The 18760-nt window shown below is 43.4% G+C and overlaps 1 protein-coding gene across 2 annotated transcripts in view; it reads left to right on the top strand.

Annotated features, from left to right (window-relative positions):
* The window catches only part of kitlga (kit ligand a), a 98552-nt gene that overhangs the window by 13905 nt on the left and 65887 nt on the right, over nucleotides 1-18760 (top strand). For both annotated transcript variants that reach the window (XM_067999314.1, XM_067999315.1), the window contains exon 2: nucleotides 14706-14819. In XM_067999314.1, the coding sequence (XP_067855415.1) occupies nucleotides 14706-14819 (114 nt within the window). The remainder of the gene's footprint in view (nucleotides 1-14705; nucleotides 14820-18760) is intronic.

The following is an 18760-nucleotide window of genomic DNA, read 5'->3' as shown; positions in this document are numbered from 1 at the left end:
ACATTTGCTACCTTCCAATCCATTGAGACCGTTCTAGAATCCAGGGAATTCTGGAAGATCACAACCCAATGCATCCACTATCTCTGCAGCCACCTCTTTTAAAACCCTAGGATGTAGGCCATCAGGACCAGGGGATTTGTCGGCTTTTAGTCCCATTAATTTCTCCAATACTTTTTCTTTACTAATATTAACTACTTTAAGTTCCTCACTCTGATTAGATCCTTGGTTCCCCCCTATTTCCGGTATGTTTCTTGTGTCTTCTATTGTGAAGACAGTTACAAAATATTTGTTTAATGTCTCTGCCATTTCCTTGTTCCCCATTATATTTTCTCCTGTCTCAGCCTCTAAGGCACTCACATTTACTTTCGCTTATCTCTTCTTTTTTATATACTTGTAGAAGCTCTTACAATCTGTTTTTATATTTCTTGTTAGTTTACCCTCATATTCAATTTTCTCCCTCTTTATCAATTTCTTGGTCATCCTTTGCTGATTTCTAAAACCCTCCCAATCCTCAGGCTTACTACTCTTTTTGGCAACATTGTAAACCTCTTCTTTTAATCTAATACTATCCTTAACTTCTCTAGTTAGCCATGGTTGGATCACCTTTCCCGTGGAATTTTTATTCCTCAAGGGAATGTATAGTCATTGAGAATTAAGAATTATTTCTTTAAATGTTTACCATTGCCTATCTACCGAAATCTAATTTCCCAATCTACCTTAGCCAACTCGCCCCTCATACCTGCGTAATTGGCAACCCACCTCAAAACAGCTCATTCCATAGCAGTTCATTTTAGTGGCACTTCTAACATCACTGCCTTTGTTGATTACGGTCCAAAGGTGGAATTCTAGTCATCAGTAGAAGGCAGCACTGAAATATTACCTTTCTACAACCATAACTATTGTGACCATGGTCTTTGCCACTGAGCTACAGTTCTGGAAACTGAAAAGATGGTTCAGTGATGTTTAGTGTGGTTATTCCCCTTGATTTGCATTCCGGAATTCCCTCCCTAAATCCCTCCACCTCTCCACTGCCCTCTCCTCCTTTGAGACCCATCTTAAAACCCATCACTTTGAGCAAGCTTTTGGTCACCCCTCCTAATATCTCCTCCTTTGGCACGGCGTCCATTTCTGACTGCTTACTTGGGAGGAACAGGTGACTTTGGACCTATGGTTCCCATCATGTCTGGGTCTGTTGTAGACTAATTGATAGAGATTGATTGCTATGATTAGTCAACAGCTCCATTATTGTTGTATCCTGCGACTACCAGGGTGGTAGATGGCGAACTAGATGGACCTTGGTCTTTTCTTCGTCTAGCCATTCTGATGTTCCTAAGCTTCAGTACGTCTCCAATTCTGTTTCAGAAAATCTTCGTAGTTTATGAGTACGTTAATGTTTTAATGCTCGGCTGAGCTCCTCCTATCTTGGAGTAGATTTTGGTCTTTACCACCCAAGCTTTAAGCATCATTTGGGCAGAGTGCAGAAGGGAAAATCTAGCGAGGAGGATCGCAAGCTGGTAACAAAACCCGAAGGAGTCATAAGGGACCAAATGGCCTTTGTTCACTCCAGAGTATGTTACCTTCTACAACGTAATCCTTAAAACAACCAGTTTCAATTGCACATGTACCAGATTTATTCCTCCCTGCTTCTGAATGTTAGAAATACTTGTTTTATAATTACTAATTTAACTGTGAGATTGATAGATTTTTGTTAGGCAAGAGGTATTAAGGGTTATGGAACCAAGGTGGGTAGATGGAGTTAAGATACATATCAGCCATGATCTAATTGAATGGCAGAACAGGCTCGAGAGGCTGAATGGCTGACTCCTGTTCTTAAGTTCCTAACTGTAGGTGTATATGTAATTATGAGGATCATCTCACTCAGACCATGAATATCTTGTTCAGTAAGTAAGTACAGAACAGTGGTTATACGCCAGTGTGACAATCTGAATGGCAAGGGACCAAGCTCCTTCAGACTTAAGAGTGGTAAACAGATCCTACTTGTGGATCTTTCACAGCTATAGTTTAGAGCCATTCCATTAGCAGAGTCCTCCCTCTCTTAGCAAACGCATTCCAATTTGCAGCTTGAACTGTCGAAGCTGTGGGATGGAATCCGTGCACCACACAGACCTGCTCAAAGGCTCTCTCAATGGTCTTTGTCTAAACAATGGTTAATGAGGGGGCGATGAGACCACTGTAGTAGTCCAATAGTAGTCCAAGGGTAGTATTCTTGCCTCGGAGTCAGAAGGGGTGGGTACTGGCCCCACTCCAGAGTGAGCGAGTTCCGGATTGCTAGTCCAGTAACATAACCACTACATTACCGTACCCCTATTGTAATTGTTAGCAGCTGTACTTGCCAGTGGTTATAAATTGATAAGCAATGGAATGTAAACCTTGACCATTGTTGGGCGTGTATTAAGGCAATTTTGCCAACATGGATTAGCGTTCTTTTCTGTGCTGTTTAGTAATATAAACAAGAGGCTGAATCACTGCAACTGTTCAGCAGATTAGCCGCCAGAAACAAAATGTTACCTCTCGTAACTAGAAGTTACCGGAAGCTAAATTTAGAATCTTGCCATTTTTAATATGAACTTTAAGATAAAATGATTATAACTTTAAAGTAATTTAACAATAACTAGAAACTGGTTAATTGTAATCTGCAGATATAATTTTGGTTAATATTTTATTTTTGAATTGGGAATCTGTTCAGATCAAGCCGATTAATCAGTGAAATTAAGATCTGCCAAGTACCATATAAACTCTAGTGATAAACACAAGGCTACAATCCACAATAATAAAGATTTTTTAAGAACAGACATTAAAACGAACATTCCGCCTTTGAACTAATTTTCAAAAGGAACAAGGGCGGTGTGGGGGGGGGGGGGGCGCGGGAGCAGAGATTGGGGGATGTGAGACTTCCATCCGTAACGGGTGTGAAGTCGGTGGAGCAACCAGGCACACGCACAGTTTCGTGAGACCTAGACAATTTTCGGCTGCCAGATGGATGCTCTGCTGTAGCTCCGGTTGGGACTTCAGAGACCTCAGTTATAAATCACGCCTCCTTCGAGACAGAACTTGCTGCTCTGACATGGTCTTTGGCCATTAGTAATGTTGCCGTTGTCGGAGGGCGGCAAATCGGGCTGAGCCAGCCTACGGGTCAGGCCTGGGGTCGGGGGGGGGGGGGGTCGGGGGGGAGCGGAGAGAGCGTCTGGGAGCCAATCCCGAGGGGTTCGAGCACAGGGATGGAAGTGAGCTGTAGAACTTTTGCGGAGACAGACTGGCATCTCCTGGTCCCCACAAAAAATCTCCCCCTTCCACCTGAAAATCTTTTAGGGCCTTTTCTGGAATGGTCCCTTTAAGAACCCCACAGAGTTAGGGTTAGGCTGCTCACCGCCTGGTACAAATAGGCGGAACTGGCATGGCACACTCTCCACCCGTTTGTAGCTGAAAATTGCAGTCGGGCTCCTTTTACCGGCATAGGACCCCGACTTGCATATTTAAACAGCCACAAGCCTGTTGCAGGTGGCCATGCCCGTCTGAAAATTGTATCAGGCTGGCCTTAGTCCTCCGTGCGATGGCCGAGCCCTCCCACCCCCCTCCCCTCCACGACGATATCCGACTGCCAGTCGCCCGTTTCTCACCTGAAGAACGAATGGGCAGCAGTTGAAAATCCCCTCCAGAGTGACACAAACCTACAGGTTGGAAGAAAAGAAGCTACAGTCAGCCTGTAGGCTATAGTTAATTAATAACAGATTTTTTTATTGTATTGTATGTTAGCTTAGATCCGGTTGGGACTTCAGAGACCTCAGTTGTAAATCATGCCTCCTTCAAGACAGAACTTGCTGCTGTGTCATGGTCTTTGGCCATTAGTTGTGTAATGTTGAGTCACAGAGCAAAGCAAGTTTAAATAAAAATGAATTTTAATTAAGGGCGCAAAAGAACCAAGTAAATCTTCTTGGTGTAACTATAATGCATCTCTGATACCTAAGTATCTATGTGGAAATGTCAAATGTGGAGGGTTAGGGATCTGTACCACAGGGTAAGGGTTTCGTATCGTAGGATTAGTTTTTTGTACCATAGGGTTAGGGTTGGGGGTTTGTACCTTAGGGTTAGGGGTTTGTATCTTTATGGTTAGGGTTTGTACCATAGGGTAAGGGTTTTGCACCACAGGGTATGGGTTTGTACCTTAGGGTAACGGTTCTGTCCCACAGGGTTACGATGCAGCACTGCCCAAGTATTGTTTTTTTTGGAAGTGGAGGAGGTCAATTGGTACAACAACAGGCATTTATATAACACCTTTAACAAAGAAAAGCTTCGCAAGACACTTTGCAGGAGAGTAATCAGACAACAATTGACACCAAGCCAAAGAATGTGATACTAGAAGGGGGTGATCAAAGAGGTGAGTTTTAAGGAGGGTCTTGGAGGTGGAGAGGTTGAAGCAGGAAATTCCAGAGCTTAGTGCCTAGACCGATGTCGGCCACATTTATTTGGAATCCTGACATTCTTTGCTACAGCAGCTAATTGCCTGTGGGTGTTCAAGGTTCATAACACTTTAACTACCTTTTGAAAGATTTCCAAAGTCTCCTCATCTTTCACCAAAGGAATTTATATGCGGGCATACAATTATTTGCAACGATTCAAAGAAGGTCATGAGAAATAGCGCGTTACACTGCCAAGTCCACCTGTTCCTCCTTACTCATGCCTTACGAGCGGCTCCCTCCTCAAAGTCTAAATCTAAATTTACTCCCCCCCCCCCCCCCCCCCCTCAGGTAGGTGGTTGATAGGTTTGCAGGACACCAATAGAAATGCAAGAAAGAAGCTTGCATTTATACAGTTACATCTCAGGATGTTCCCTAAGCACTTCACAGCCAATGAAATACTTTGCAAAAGGTGGCAGCCAATTTGCAAACAGCAATGAGATAAATGACCAGTTAATCTGTTTTTTGCTGGTATTGATTGACAGATAAATGTTAGCTCTTTGGGACACCTGTAGAACTCCCCAGCTCTTCTTCGAATAGTGCTACAGGATCTTTTGCATCCACCTGAACAGGCAGATGGGGCCTTGATTTATCTAGCAGAATAAGTTTAACATCTCATCTCCCTTAAGGTGGCAGCCTAGATTGTCAGTGTCACCCTGAATTTGAGGTTTGAACTCATGACCTCCTGACATAGAAATGAAAGAAAGAAAGAACTTCCATTTATGCCTTTCATGACCTCAGGACGTCCCAAAATGCTTTACAGCCAATGAAGTACTTTTGAAGTGTGGTCACTGTTGTAATGTAGGAAGCGCAGCAGCAAATTTGCGCACAGCAAGATCCCACAAACAGCGATGAGATAATTACCAGATTCATATGTTCGCAGATAATCTGTTTTTTAGTGATACTGGTTGAGGGATAATTATTGGCCAGGACACCAGGGAGAACTCCCCTGCTCTTCTTCAAAATAGTGACCATGGTATCTTTTACATCCTCGCTTTTGAAGCCCCTTGCGAAGTTCTGAGGACGTGAAAGGTGCTATATAAATGCAAGTGGTTTCTTTCTTTACAGTGTAACGTTTATTAATTTGCACAGTGTACGGCATCACCTGTTGGGTCTGCAAATTGTGATTTCAGGAATGGAGGTCAACAAATTTGCCTGATGCAAACTGACCTGCTTTCCACCAGGACTGATGAATCTGCTGCTCTGAGGACTGCTCCTACCCAAACCATCAGTTCACAAGAATTAACAAGAAATGAGAAATAATAGCTTTTTTTACAACGTCAGTCAGGACAACCCTGAGACATCTTTTGAAGGCAAAATGCTTGGCAATGCATCCAGAATTCACCAGAATTATTTCGGGGCTTGGAGGGTTAAATTATGAGGACAGGTTGCATAAACTTGGCTTGTATTGCCTTGAATATAGAAGATTGAGGGGTGATTTAATTGAGGTATTTGAAATGTTAAAGGTATTCGATAGGGTAGGGACAGAGAAACTATTTCCTCTGGTAGGGGAATCAAGAACCTATTCTAACATCTCCTTATGTGGCTCGTTATCAGTTTTAGTCTGATTACACTCCTGTGACATGCCTTGGGACATTTTACTACGTTAAAGGTGCCTTGTGAAAGCCAGTTGCTGTAGTTGTCAGGTATCATTACCTGGATATATTGTATAGGACAGCACACAGTTTGAATCATGTTGCAAGACAGCAACACATAAAGGACTTGAGATGATATACACTACAAGAGTGAAACTCAAGAGTATTATTCATGGTTGCAGGCCCAATACCTGTTACTGCTTTGGAACACACTTCAAGCATTTCCTATACATAACAAGGCCAAGAATTCAGAGTATGTGCTGCTGGCAAAGAGGCTCGTTGACTGAATCAGGTTATATGAGTTCTTAGGAAATCAGCCTTACTTATACAAAGCAACTTAATTATTATTTCTAGCTGGTTTTGGCTCACATTTAAACAGGGTCTTGGACTGTTAAAAACCAATGTAAGTAGGCAGGGGTGGATTTTCCTCTTTTGCATTTATATGTGAGTAATCTCTCGGGGTGAGTTCATACAGGAAATCACATGGCTGTAATTTAAATGGAGGAATAAATCAGCCCGGCTCCATTACAGACATGCAATCCTTCCCATTTGATTTTGCTCTTTGTGCTCCATCTCAGGCAATTATTTCCACCCAAGCAAAGAAAGAACTTGCATTTCGATAGCGCCTTTTACGACCTCAGGATGCCCCAAAGCACTCTACAGTCAATGAAGTACTTTTGAAGTGTAGTCATTGTTGTAATGTAGGAATCCAATTTGCACACAGCAAGGTCCCACAAACAGCAATGTGATAATGACCAGATAATCTGTTTTTAGATGTTGATTGAGATATAGATATTGGCCAGGACACCAGGGGGAAATCCACTGCTCTTCTTCAAAATAGTACCGTGGGATCTTTTACATCTATCTGAGTGGGCAGACAGAAAACAGCCCCTCCAACAATGCAGCACTCCCTCAGTACTGCACTGGAGTGGCAACCTGGGCTATGTACTCAAGTCCCTGGAGTGGGACTCGAGCCCACACCTTCTAACTCAGAGGCAAGAGTGCTACCCACTGAGCCACAGCAACACTATTAATCAGAAATTTCTAGAAAATATAAGAGGAAATAATTGACAGGGACTGGTGTGCTCAGTTTCCCAACATGCGCTCCTGGTCACTAGCTGGGAGCAGCAAAACAGAGAATCTCTCCTGTAGTTACATTCGAAATCCGCTCGAATGGGAGACAAGTGGAATTCTCCATTGGCAATGTTTCGCTAATCCAAACTGTGGAAAGATTGAGCACATCTTCCTTTGGGTTCATCGGATGCACAAAACTGGACAAATAGTTCCATTTTGAGTGAATGTTCAATAACACCAGTTTTCTCCCGGGCAGAAGGAAATTGAAAATAAATAGACCAAGCATGTGAAATTGTGAAGTGCAGTATGTAAACAATGAGATGGTGGATTAAACTACAACTCCTTTCCACCCCCCTCCCCCAATCAATCAATGTCCAGGTTGGGAGTTTCCAATTGCAGTGAAGTTTACGTGTAACTCATGCATTATTACAGTGAAACTCAGGTTAAAATTTACACTGGCTTGTACTTGGTCTTTCCAATATTCTATAAAACCTCTTTGGTTTTATACCGAATGAAAGAAAAAAGTGCACCCTACCGAGGAATGGCAAGAGGAAGGAAAATATTTAATCTTGTACACTCCGGTGCTATCTGATTTACCGACTGCTCAGTGTACTGTTGACCGTTTCAGTCCGCATGTATCTCCTGTTGACTGAAACATTCAGAAGCCGAACTAGTCCTTTAGTTCAATGAGTTGAGTTTTGTTTCGCCAAACAAAATACTCTTTTCTCCTAAATTCCATGAAATAATTAACAACAATGAGCTGAAGAACAGCTGGACAACCCCTGGGCGGAAAGCAGAATTGATCCTGTCATACGGTCCCCATTTAACTTCCAGATCAAGGTGAATAAGGTTTCCAAGAAAATACTCAAATGTCTCCCATACCTGAAGGTAACCAAGCAAAAAGAAAACAGCAACATCACAATCTAATATAATTTAATTCCAAGTTACTCCATTCAGGAGATGGCTCTGCTTTGCTGGTATTGCTGTACCTGACTGAGAGAAGCCAAGAAAATTGGAAGATGGGGGTAAGTGTGAGGAAAGTATTTCGAATGGAAAATGTTCCGAAATGCACATAAACAAAAAAGGAAGTGTTAGAAGTCTCCTGAGCTCATCCAAAACTCAGCTGCCCATATTCTAACTCGCACCAAGTCCCGTTCTCCCCTACATTGACCTACATTGGCTCCTGGTCGATTTTAAAATTCTCATCCTTATTTTCAAATCCTTCCATGGCCACACCCCTCCCTATCTCTGTAGCGTCCTCCAGCCCTACAGCCCTCCGAGAACTCTGCACTCCTCCAATTCTGGCCTCTTGCGCATCCCCGATTTTCATCGCTCCACCATTGGCAGCCATGCCTTCAGCTGCCTAGGCCCTAAGCTCTGGAATTCCCTCCCTAAACCTCTCTGCTTCTCTACCTCTCGCTCCTCCTTTACGACACTCCTTAAAACCTATCTCTTTGACCAAGCTTTTGGTCACCTGTTCTAATATCTCCTGATGTGGTTCGGTGTCAAATTTTGTTTGATAATCGCCTTGGGACGTTTTACTACATTAAATTCAGGTCCTTGTTTTTGTTGTTTGGTAGCCTAGTGATCATGGAACTGGGCTAGTAACCCAAGAGGTCAGGAGTTCAATTCCCATACCATGGCACATTATTTAATTCAATAAATTAAATGATTTCTGGGCTGGTATCAGATGAGATAACAGTTTAAAAACTCATAAAACTGGTTCCTTAAGACCTGGCAGACCTCGTCTATCAATTTAAAAACAAAATTGAGACATTCAACCGTATAGATTATTTTCACAGCCTCTGGAGAAATGCAAATTCAGCAGGGTGGTAAATAGCGAGGCGGATAGCCTCAGTCTGCAGGACGATACATATGGGTTGGTCAGATGGGCGGAACAGTGGCAAATGGAATTTAACCCGGAAAAGTGTGAGGTGATGCACTTTGGAGGGACTAACAAGGCAAGGGAATACACAATGAATGGGAGGACCCTAGGCAAGACAGAGGGTCAGAGGGATCTTGGTGTGCAAGTTCACAGATCCCTGAAGGCGGCGGAACAGGTAGATAAGGTGGTAAAGAAGGCATATGGGATACTTGCCTTTATTAGCCGAGGCATAGAATATAAGAGCAAGGAGGTTATGATGGAGCTGTATAAAACACTGGTTAGGCCACAGCTGGAGTACTGTGTGCAGTTCTGGTCGCCACACTACAGGAAGGATGTGATCGCTTTGGAGAGGGTGCAGAGGAGATTCACCAGGATGTTACCAGGGCTGGAGCGCTTCAGCTATGAAGAGAGACTGGGAAGATTGGGTTTGTTTTCCTTGGAGCAGAGGAGGCTGAGGGGGGACATGATTGAGGTGTACAAAATTATGAGGGGCACAGATAGGATGGATACTAAGGAGCTTTTTCCCTTCGTTGAGGGTTCTATAACAAGGGGACATAGATTCAAGGTAAAAGGCGGGAGGTTTAGAGGGGATTTGAGAAAGAACTTTTTCACCCAGAGGGTGGTTGGAGTCTGGAACTCACTGCCTGAAAGGGTTGTGGAGGCAGGAACCCTCACAACATTCAAGAAGCATTTGGATGAGCACTTGAAATGCCATAGCATACAAGGCTACGGACCAAATGCTGGAATATGGGATTAGAGTAGACAGGGCTTGACGGCCGGCGCGGACACGATGGGCCGAAGGGCCTCTATCCGTGCCGTATAACTCTATGACTCTATGACAGAGTTCTGCTTCCTAGTCTTTAGTCTTGTACTCTAAGCTGGAGAATGAAATTTTCTGCAGCACAGAAAACAATGTGAATTTGTGCAATTGGGAAACTCCCAACCTGGAATATTGGGTAACAGTTCAAGGAAAGAAAGAACGAACTTGCATTTATATAACTCCTTTCACAACCTCAGGATGTTCCAAATTGCTTTACAGCCAATTAGGCATTCCTGAAGTGTAGTCACTGTTGTAATCTAGGGAATCGCAGCAGCCAATTTGTGCACAGCAAGCTCCCACAAACAGCAATGAAATAAATTATTTAGGTGTTGGTTGAGAGACAAACATTGGCCAGGACACCGGGGAGGACTCCCCTGCCCTTCTTCAAATAGTGCCACGGGATCACTTACATCCACCTGAGAGGGCAGTCGGAGCCTTGGTTTAACTTCTCATCCAAAAGACGGCATCTCTGACAGTGCAGCACTCCCTCAGCATTGCACTGAAGTGTCAGCCTAAATGAAGTGCTTAAATCTCAGGAGAGGGTGCTACCCACCGAGCCACCTTGCTGTGCGCAAAGAAAGAACTTGCATTTATAAAGCGTCTTTCACCACCTCAGGATGTCCCAAAGCGCTTTACAGCCAATGAAGTACTTTTGACATGTGGTCATTGCAGAGAAACGCAGCAGCCAATTTGCGCACAGCAATGTCCCACAAAAGCAATGAGAGAAATGACCGGATTATCTGTGTTAATGATGAGGAATAAATATTAGCCAGGACACTTATTGTTTTACACATACACTTGACAATAGCATATGGTCTTCATATTTATTTTCATTTTCTTTGTATCCAGGTGAAAACTGGTGCTCTTACACAAAGGGGAACTATTTGCCCAGTTTTGAACCTAGACTGCTCACAGAGCTATGTTGGTGAGTTTGCAACTCAACAACAACAGCAAATTGCATTTTTAACATAGTAAAACATCCTAAAGTGCTTCACAGGAGCGTAATCAAACAAAAATTGACATCCGAACCAAAGAAGGAGACATTAGGACAGGTGAACAAACGCTTGGTCAAAGAGGTAGGTTTTAGGGAATGTCTTAAAGGAGGAGAGACAGGTAGAGAGGCAAAGTGTTTTAGAGAGGGAATTCCAGAGTTTAAGGCCCGAGACAGCTGAAGGCACGGCCGCCAATGGTGGGGCAAAGGTAGTGGGGGATGGACAAAAGGTCAGAGTTGGAGGAACGCAGAGAACTCTGCGGGATGGAGGACTGGAGGAGGTTAGAGATAGGAAGGGGCGAAGCCATGGAGAGATTTGAAAGCAAGGATGAGAATCTTAAAATCAAGGCATTGGCGGACCAGGAGCCAATGTAGATCAATGAGTACAGGGGTGATGGGTGAACGGGACTCATTGTGAGTTACGATACGGGCAACAGAGTTTTGGATGAGCTCAGGTTTACAGAGGGCGGAAGATGGGAAGCCGGTCAGGAGAGCATTGGAATAGTCGAGTCCCCAGTGTCATTTCGCCAAGAATCAGGTGTAAAACTTAATTGGAACTGGGTAATACAGTGGGTTAGGACTGGTTCCTGTGGTGCCACATACAGGCCCCTGTGCCCTGACAATCCCACCCTTGAAGCTTGGCCAACTCAGTCCTATTGCTGCTTATTTCCTTTTTGCTGGATTGTCCTGTTTGGATTTTGAGGTCCTGGCAGTTTGTAAAATGTTGGTCTTCATACTGTTGATTTGATAGATCTTAAATTAGAGCACCAAGGTCTGTTACTGTCAGTAATTTGAGATATCATACAATCTTACGACACTGAAAAGGCCACTTGGCCCATCATGCCTGGATTGGCACACAGCATGTGTAAGAAGGAACAAATGGACTTGGCAGTGTAATGTACCGTCCCTCACAATCTTTCTCCTTTCAATCGTTGCAAATAATTATGTGCCCTCATATAAATTCCTCTGGTGAAAGGTGAGGAGTTCTTGGAAATCTTTCAAAAGGTAGTTCATAGAATCACAGAATCATACAGCACAGACGGGCCAATCGGCCCATCATGGCTCTTTGAAAGAGCTATCCAATTACTCCCACTCCCCCACATTCTTTTCGCATATCCCTGCAAATTTTTCTTTTTCAAGTATTTATCCAATTCCCATTTTAAAGTTACCATTGAATCTCCTTCCACCGCCCTTTCAATTAATGGGAACATGGATTTAAACTTTATATGTGAGCCTTTATCTAAGGCTCCATGGGACACACCTATGTGGCCCCCAAAGACCAAAAGTTTGGACATCGTGGATTAGTTCACTGCCCTCTTACTTTTAAGATGTGCGTACAAATCAATCCCAAACAGATGGCATGAAGGTGTCCCCATCTCTGCCAACTGTACGTTAGTTAAATTATGCAAATAGCTACGGTCTGTTGTAACCTCTAGTGTCTCAGATCACAGATGTCCCGTTACAAAGCCCCATTCATCTAGGTAAATTCAGGTTTAGCGGGGTTATTCTCTTGACCTGCTCCATTGGATGTCTAAGAAACAGGCTCCTAACAGGCAGGAGTCACTTGTTCTGAATCATGACTGCAATGCGACATTTTTGAGATGACTGCTGCATGCGGGGCAAAGTCAACCAATGGATATCCAGAGTGTAATGTGGACACTGCATGTGGAAAGTTCTTAGAAGGTTTCGGTTCTTGTTAAAGGCTTAACATGTGGGAGAGATGGTTGGAAGGACTGTTATTAAATTTATGTGAGGACTACTCAACTGGAAAAAGAGAATGTGCATATCTTGATATTAATGATATTAACACACACCTATAGACGACTACATCTCTCATAGCCATAGATATATTGGCCCATAAATTGCTCCCAACGCTTCATAGATTTATACTCACCCATTAACATACCATTGTCTTTACTGCGGGAACTTCCCCTAATAGGAAGTTGAGACGAGCCCAGCGTTAGCTCCAGCGAAACTAATGACCAAAATCTATTAAAATAGGGAATAATGAGACTCCACATTTTTAAAAGTTAATTTTTAGTTGTTTGGCAGCCATTAAGACTTAGTTTAGACCTCGTATATTTAAGCGTACCTGCTTTGTGGCAATGTTAGTTAGTTTCCAGCTGGGCAGGAGAGCAAGTTGGCGTTGGTCCGTTGATTCCATTGATTGCAGCCGGCGATATCCCTTTTAAGGCGAAGCTGTCAGATTGCCGGCGAACCAGGAAGAGCAAGTTCTGGATTTCCGTGTTTGACTGTGCATGTGCGGTCACCGGAACTTGCTCATTCATTTGGCCACTAACAACGGTGAGCGCAGTTGAGCTCACCGTTCTTTGTAAAGCGATTTTCAGCCCAGTGCATTCCTTTTGAAAGGAGTTAGTGAAGATAGTATTAAGAAAAAGAAAAAAAAACTTCAGATGCTGGAAATCTGAAATAAAAATTGAAAATGCTGGAAATACACAGCAGTCCACATCTCTAAAGTTTCTTCTTGAGAACCAGTTTTGGTGGGATTCTGTCTGCTAATGTATGGGTTAAAACAATCCTTCCACTGCCTGGACTTGTTCCATTATCTGGCGACACAAAGCTACTTATGTCCTTTCTAAGCCATACAACAGCTGCCAACCAAGAGTGGAAAATATTCAAACCAAAACTCGTTTTTACTTTCAAAAATGATAAAGTGGACAATGCTGGGAACTACATTCTGGAGGGAGGCCTCTGTGGGTTGGCTGTAAACCCCCTAACTGCCTACTTAATGCAAGTCATGTTATTACATTAAGCTATCATAAAGCATTGCTAAATAATATGCAGCTAATGGACAGCAAATGCAAGCAGCAGTGAGCTTTTTTGTTTTACGAGGGCTATCAGCAAATCATTAGACTCCCCAACTGAAGATTTCAAATCTTAGCCTCAATCTGCCCGTCCACACTGAGTTTTGCCAATTTTTGGATGAGTATTCAAGTTGTTGTTTTGTTGTTGTTGTTGCTATGCAGCATCTTGTGTGTGGGGGGGTGGTGGGTGTTGAGGGGTTGGGGCAAGAGGCAGAACCACTGTACACTTTACTCTTGAGATTTGGATCTCCTGGCTGTCTATTAAGCAGAAGTGACAATGTTGAGGGGGAAACTTTTAATCCCAGATTCTGCAGCCCACCATCCAAGATGACAATTGAAGTGTCAAAGATTAGAAGCAACCGCTTGGGACATATAAATAAGTGAAAATTGTGGTTTAGATTTGCTGTACAGTGCAGATTGTTATGTAGCAAAGACTGGGGCAGCAAAAAAAAAAGTTTCATAACTGGAGAACAACACTGGAATTTGGTACGAGTTTGCATATATTGCCAAGAATTGGACCCACGCCAATTCCTTTGAGCGGGCAGATTGACCGCCACCCGCCCAAATTTGCGCCAAGTATGAAAGTCACCCCAATACTGTTTTATAAGGGCAGGGACTTTGTACCTGTAACTCACAATATATTATTCTGCTGCTAATGCGAAGCAGTGTATAACCTTGTTTGTCCCTTTTAAGGCCCCGACATGAATTAATTGTTCTAAAAATTCCTATCATGAGGTGAATTAGAGGCTAATTGGTCTTGGGTAGATTCGAAGGTCAATTAGTGGGCGTTTTCTGTTGCTGTGGAGGTTTCTCCATAGCTTGGCGGGTGCTTGTAAATCCCCACTTCCTCACCAAAGTTAGAACAAGCTAACTAACAAGCTAACTGGCTTTTTTCCCCTCTTTATTTTTTTAAAGTATGACAGACATTTGCACGTGTAACACTTGAAGTACAATATCCAAAGCTTTTTACGCCTGCGCACGTATAATAAAAGGCAGTTTTTACTAAGTTTTGATTTTGTTACCTTTTTCTTCCATTGCAGACTTTAATAAACAGCGTGATTTACCTGCAGTTGTTTCTGCCCACCATATTTGGAGGACCCATATGCAAAACAGGAAACCCAGTGACTGATGATATAAAACGTATTGATGAATTGGTGAGTAAGCAAGTACAGGAATCATGTAAAGCCTCGTGACTGAAATACATTTCACTAATTTTAGCAAAAAACGAGAACTTGCATTTATATAGCGCCTCTCTTAGAAATGTCCCAAAGCGTTTCCCATTCAATGAATTACTTTGAAGCACAGTTACGTGGGTGAAAGTGGCAGCCATTAGTGCACACCAAGACCTCTCAATCAGATGGATGAGCTCCTAGTCCTGTTTTGTATGGTGTTTGAAGGACCAGGAAAACACAGACTTAATTTCGTCCCTATTTTAAAGTGGTACATTCTGTCCTTATTTTTATATAATATTATTTTGTATTATTATTTATAGTTAAGGAGCAAAACTTAGGCCATTTGGGAAACAAGAGAAGTAGAGTTGGTTGGAGCAGAGGAGTTTCTCCGCAGTGTAGGCTATTTATTTATTCATTCTCAGGATGTGGGCCTCGATGGCAAGGCCGGCATTTATTGCCCATCCCTAGTTGCTCTGAGAAGGTGGTGGTGAGCCGCCTTCTTCTTGATTCATTGGCAGTTTGAGACAACTGAATGGCTTGCTAGACCACTTCAGAGGGCAGTTAAGAGTTAACCACACTGGTGTGGGACAGGGCTCGCATATAGGCCGGACCGGGTAAGGACGGCAGGTTTCCTTCCCTAAAGGACATCAGGCTGATAAGCGAGGAGCCACAAAACTGTCACATTCAGCACCTCCAATCAGGAGGGCAAAAAGGGGATATGAGATTGCTTTGGCAGATAAGGCAAAGGAGAATCCAAAGAGCTTCTACAAATACATAAAGGGCAAAAGAGTAACTAGGGAGAGAGTAGGGCCACTTAAGGATCAACAAGGTCATCTATGTGCGGAACCACTAGAGATGGGTGAGATCCTGAATGACTATTTCGCATCGGTATTTACGGTTGAGAAAGGCATGGATGTTAGGGAACTTGGGGAAATAAATAGTGATGTCTTGAGGAGTGTACATATTACAGAGAGGGAGGTGCTGGAAGTCTTAACGTGCATCAAGGTAGATAAATCTCCGGGGCCTGATGAAATGTATCCCAGGACGTTATGGGAGGTTAGGGAGGAAATTGCGGGTCCCCTAGCAGAGATATTTGAATCATCGACAGCTACAGGTGAGGTGCCTGAAGATTGGAGGGTAGCAAATGTTGTGCCTTTGTTTAAGAAGGGCGGCAGGGAAAAGCCTGGGAACTACAGACCGGTGAGCCTGACATCTGTAGTGGGTAAGTTGTTAGAGGGTATTCTGAGAGACAGGATCTACGGGCATTTGGAGAGGCAGGGACTGATTAGGAACAATCAGCATGGTTTTGTGAGAGGAAAATCATGTCTCACAAATTTGAAGGGGTAACCAAGAAGATAGATGAGGGCTGTGCAGTAGACGTGGTCTACATGGACTTTAGCAAAGCCTTTGATAAGGTACCGCATGGTAGGTTGTTACATAAGGTTAGATCTCATGGGATCCAAGGTGAGGTAGCCAATTGGATACAAAATTGGATTGACGGCAGAAGACAGAGGGTGGTTGTAGAGGGTTGTTTTTCAAACTGGAGGCCTGTGACCAGCGGTGTGCCTCAGGAGTCGGTGCTGGGTCCGCTGTTATTTGTTATTTATATTAATGGTTTGGATGAGAATTTCGGAGGCATGGTTAATAAGTTTGCAGATGACACCAAGATTGGTGGCGTTGTGGACAGTGAAGAAGGTTATCTAGGATTGCAACGGGATCTTGAAAAATTGGGCCAGTGGGCCGATGAATGGCAGATGGAGTTTAATTTAGATAAATGTGAGGTGATGCATTTTGATAGATCAAATCGGGCCAGGACCTACTCTGTTAATGGTAGGGCGTTGGGGAGAGTTATAGAACAAAGAGATCTGGGAGTACAGGTTCATAGCTCCTTGAAAATGGAGTCACAGGTGGATAGGGTAGTGAAGAAGGCATTCAGCATGCTTGGTTTCATTGGTCAGAACATTGAATACAGGAGTTGGGATGTCTTGTTGAAGTTGTACAAGACATTAGTTAGGCCACACTTGGAATACTGTGTACAGTTCTGGTCACCCTATTATAGAAAGGATATTATTAAACTAGAAAGAGTGCAGAAAAGATTTACTAGGATGCTACCGGGACTTGATGGTTTGACTTATAGGGAGAGGTTGGATAGACTGGGACTTTTTTCCCTGGAGAGTGGGAGGTTTCCGGGGGATCTTATAGAAGTCTATAAAATAATGAGGGGCATAGATAAGGTAGATAGTCAAAATCTTTTCCCAAAGGTAGGGGAGCCTATAACGAGGGGGCATAGATTTAAGGTGAGAGGGGAGAGATACAAAAGGGTCCAGAGGGGCAATTTTTTCATTCAAAGGGTGGTGAGTGTCTGGAACGAGCTGCCAGAGGCAGTAGTAGAGGCGGGTACAATTTTGTCTTTTAAAAAGCATTTGGACAGTTACATGGGTAAGATGGGTATAGAGGGATATGGGCCAAGTGCAGGCAATTGGGACTAGCTTAGTGGTATAAACTGGACGACATGGACATGTTGGGCCGAAGGGCCTGTTTCCATGTTGTAAACTTCTATGATTCTATGATTCCACTGGCAGGAGGATGTAATTACAGCAGTCTAGACTGTTTCCATTATAAATGTGGATGTCGAAATTAATAATGGGGATTAAGTGTGACAAAAACGTGACAACAGGAAGTACAGTTTTGTAGAGAGGAAGTGCACGCAGCTGTAAGATTTTCACTAGCTGGGTATCCCACCTCCTGGCTCATGGGCAGCACTCTCGCCTCTGAGTTAGAAGGTTGTGGGTTCAAGTCCCACTTCAGAGACTTAAGCACATAACCTAGGCCGACACTCTGAGGGAGTGCTGCACTGGCAGAGTCTGCCATCCTTTGGATTAGATGTTAAACCGAGCCCCCTTCCGCCCCCTCAGATGGATGTAAAAAATTCGAAGGCACTATTTCGAAGAAGAACAGGGGAGTTTACTTTGTTGTCCTGGGCCAATATTTATCCCTCAACTAAAACTTAAAAAAACGATGATCTGGTCAATTATCTCATTGCTGTTTGTGGGACCTTGCTGTGTGCAAATTGGCTGCTGCGTTTCCCTACATTATAACAGTGACTACACTTCAAAAGTATTTCATTGGCTGTGAAGCGCTTTGGGATGTCCTGATGTTGTGAAAGGCGCTATACAAATGCAAGTTTTTTTTCTTTACAACTTACATTGCAGTCTCTGGGAGAGAGGTTCATCTGCTGGTCCCATTGCCCACAGTCCTGCAGAAGCAGTTTCCCTGTGAATTGATATTTGCGTCTGTGTGGTAGAAGGCAGGGATTGCATTACTAGTAACATCGCTGAGCTCCTGCTTTAGGCTGAAATCAATTTAGTAGTCAAACAATTTGGTAATTTCTGTGTCGATAGCAGTTTTTTTTATACCGCATGCGGACCCTGCTAATGGTGTCAGCTCCCGATGCCCGGGTCTCATGCAGTTGAAGCACGTCTGAAAGCAAACTCACTGGGAATCTGGGGAGTTTACTGAATCCCAGAGAGTTTACCTTCAGGTTTGCAGCTGTCTGCAAGAATTACATCGTGTTTACAGCACAGAAACAGGCCATTCGGCCCAACTTTCCATGCCGGTGTTTATGCTCCACACGAGCCTCCTCCCACCCAATCTACTTCATCTCAACCCTCTCAGCATATCCTTCTATTCCTTTCTCCCTCATGTGTTTATCCAACTTCCCCTTAAATGCATCGATGCTATTCGCCTCAACTACTCCTTGTGGTAGCGAGTTCGACATGATAGAGGTCCTTAAGATTATGAAAGGATTTGATAGAGTAGATGTAGAGAAGATGTGGGGGGAGACCAGAACTAGGAGCCATAAATATAAGATAATCACTAACAAATCCAATAGGGAATTCAGGAGAAACTTCTTTACCCAGAGA

This window comes from Heptranchias perlo, chromosome 18 (genome assembly GCF_035084215.1).
Source record: "Heptranchias perlo isolate sHepPer1 chromosome 18, sHepPer1.hap1, whole genome shotgun sequence".
In the NCBI taxonomy this organism is placed as follows: Eukaryota; Metazoa; Chordata; class Chondrichthyes; order Hexanchiformes; family Hexanchidae; genus Heptranchias; species Heptranchias perlo.
Note: the sequence above shows the minus strand (reverse complement) of the source record. Positions and strands in the feature narration are given on the sequence as shown.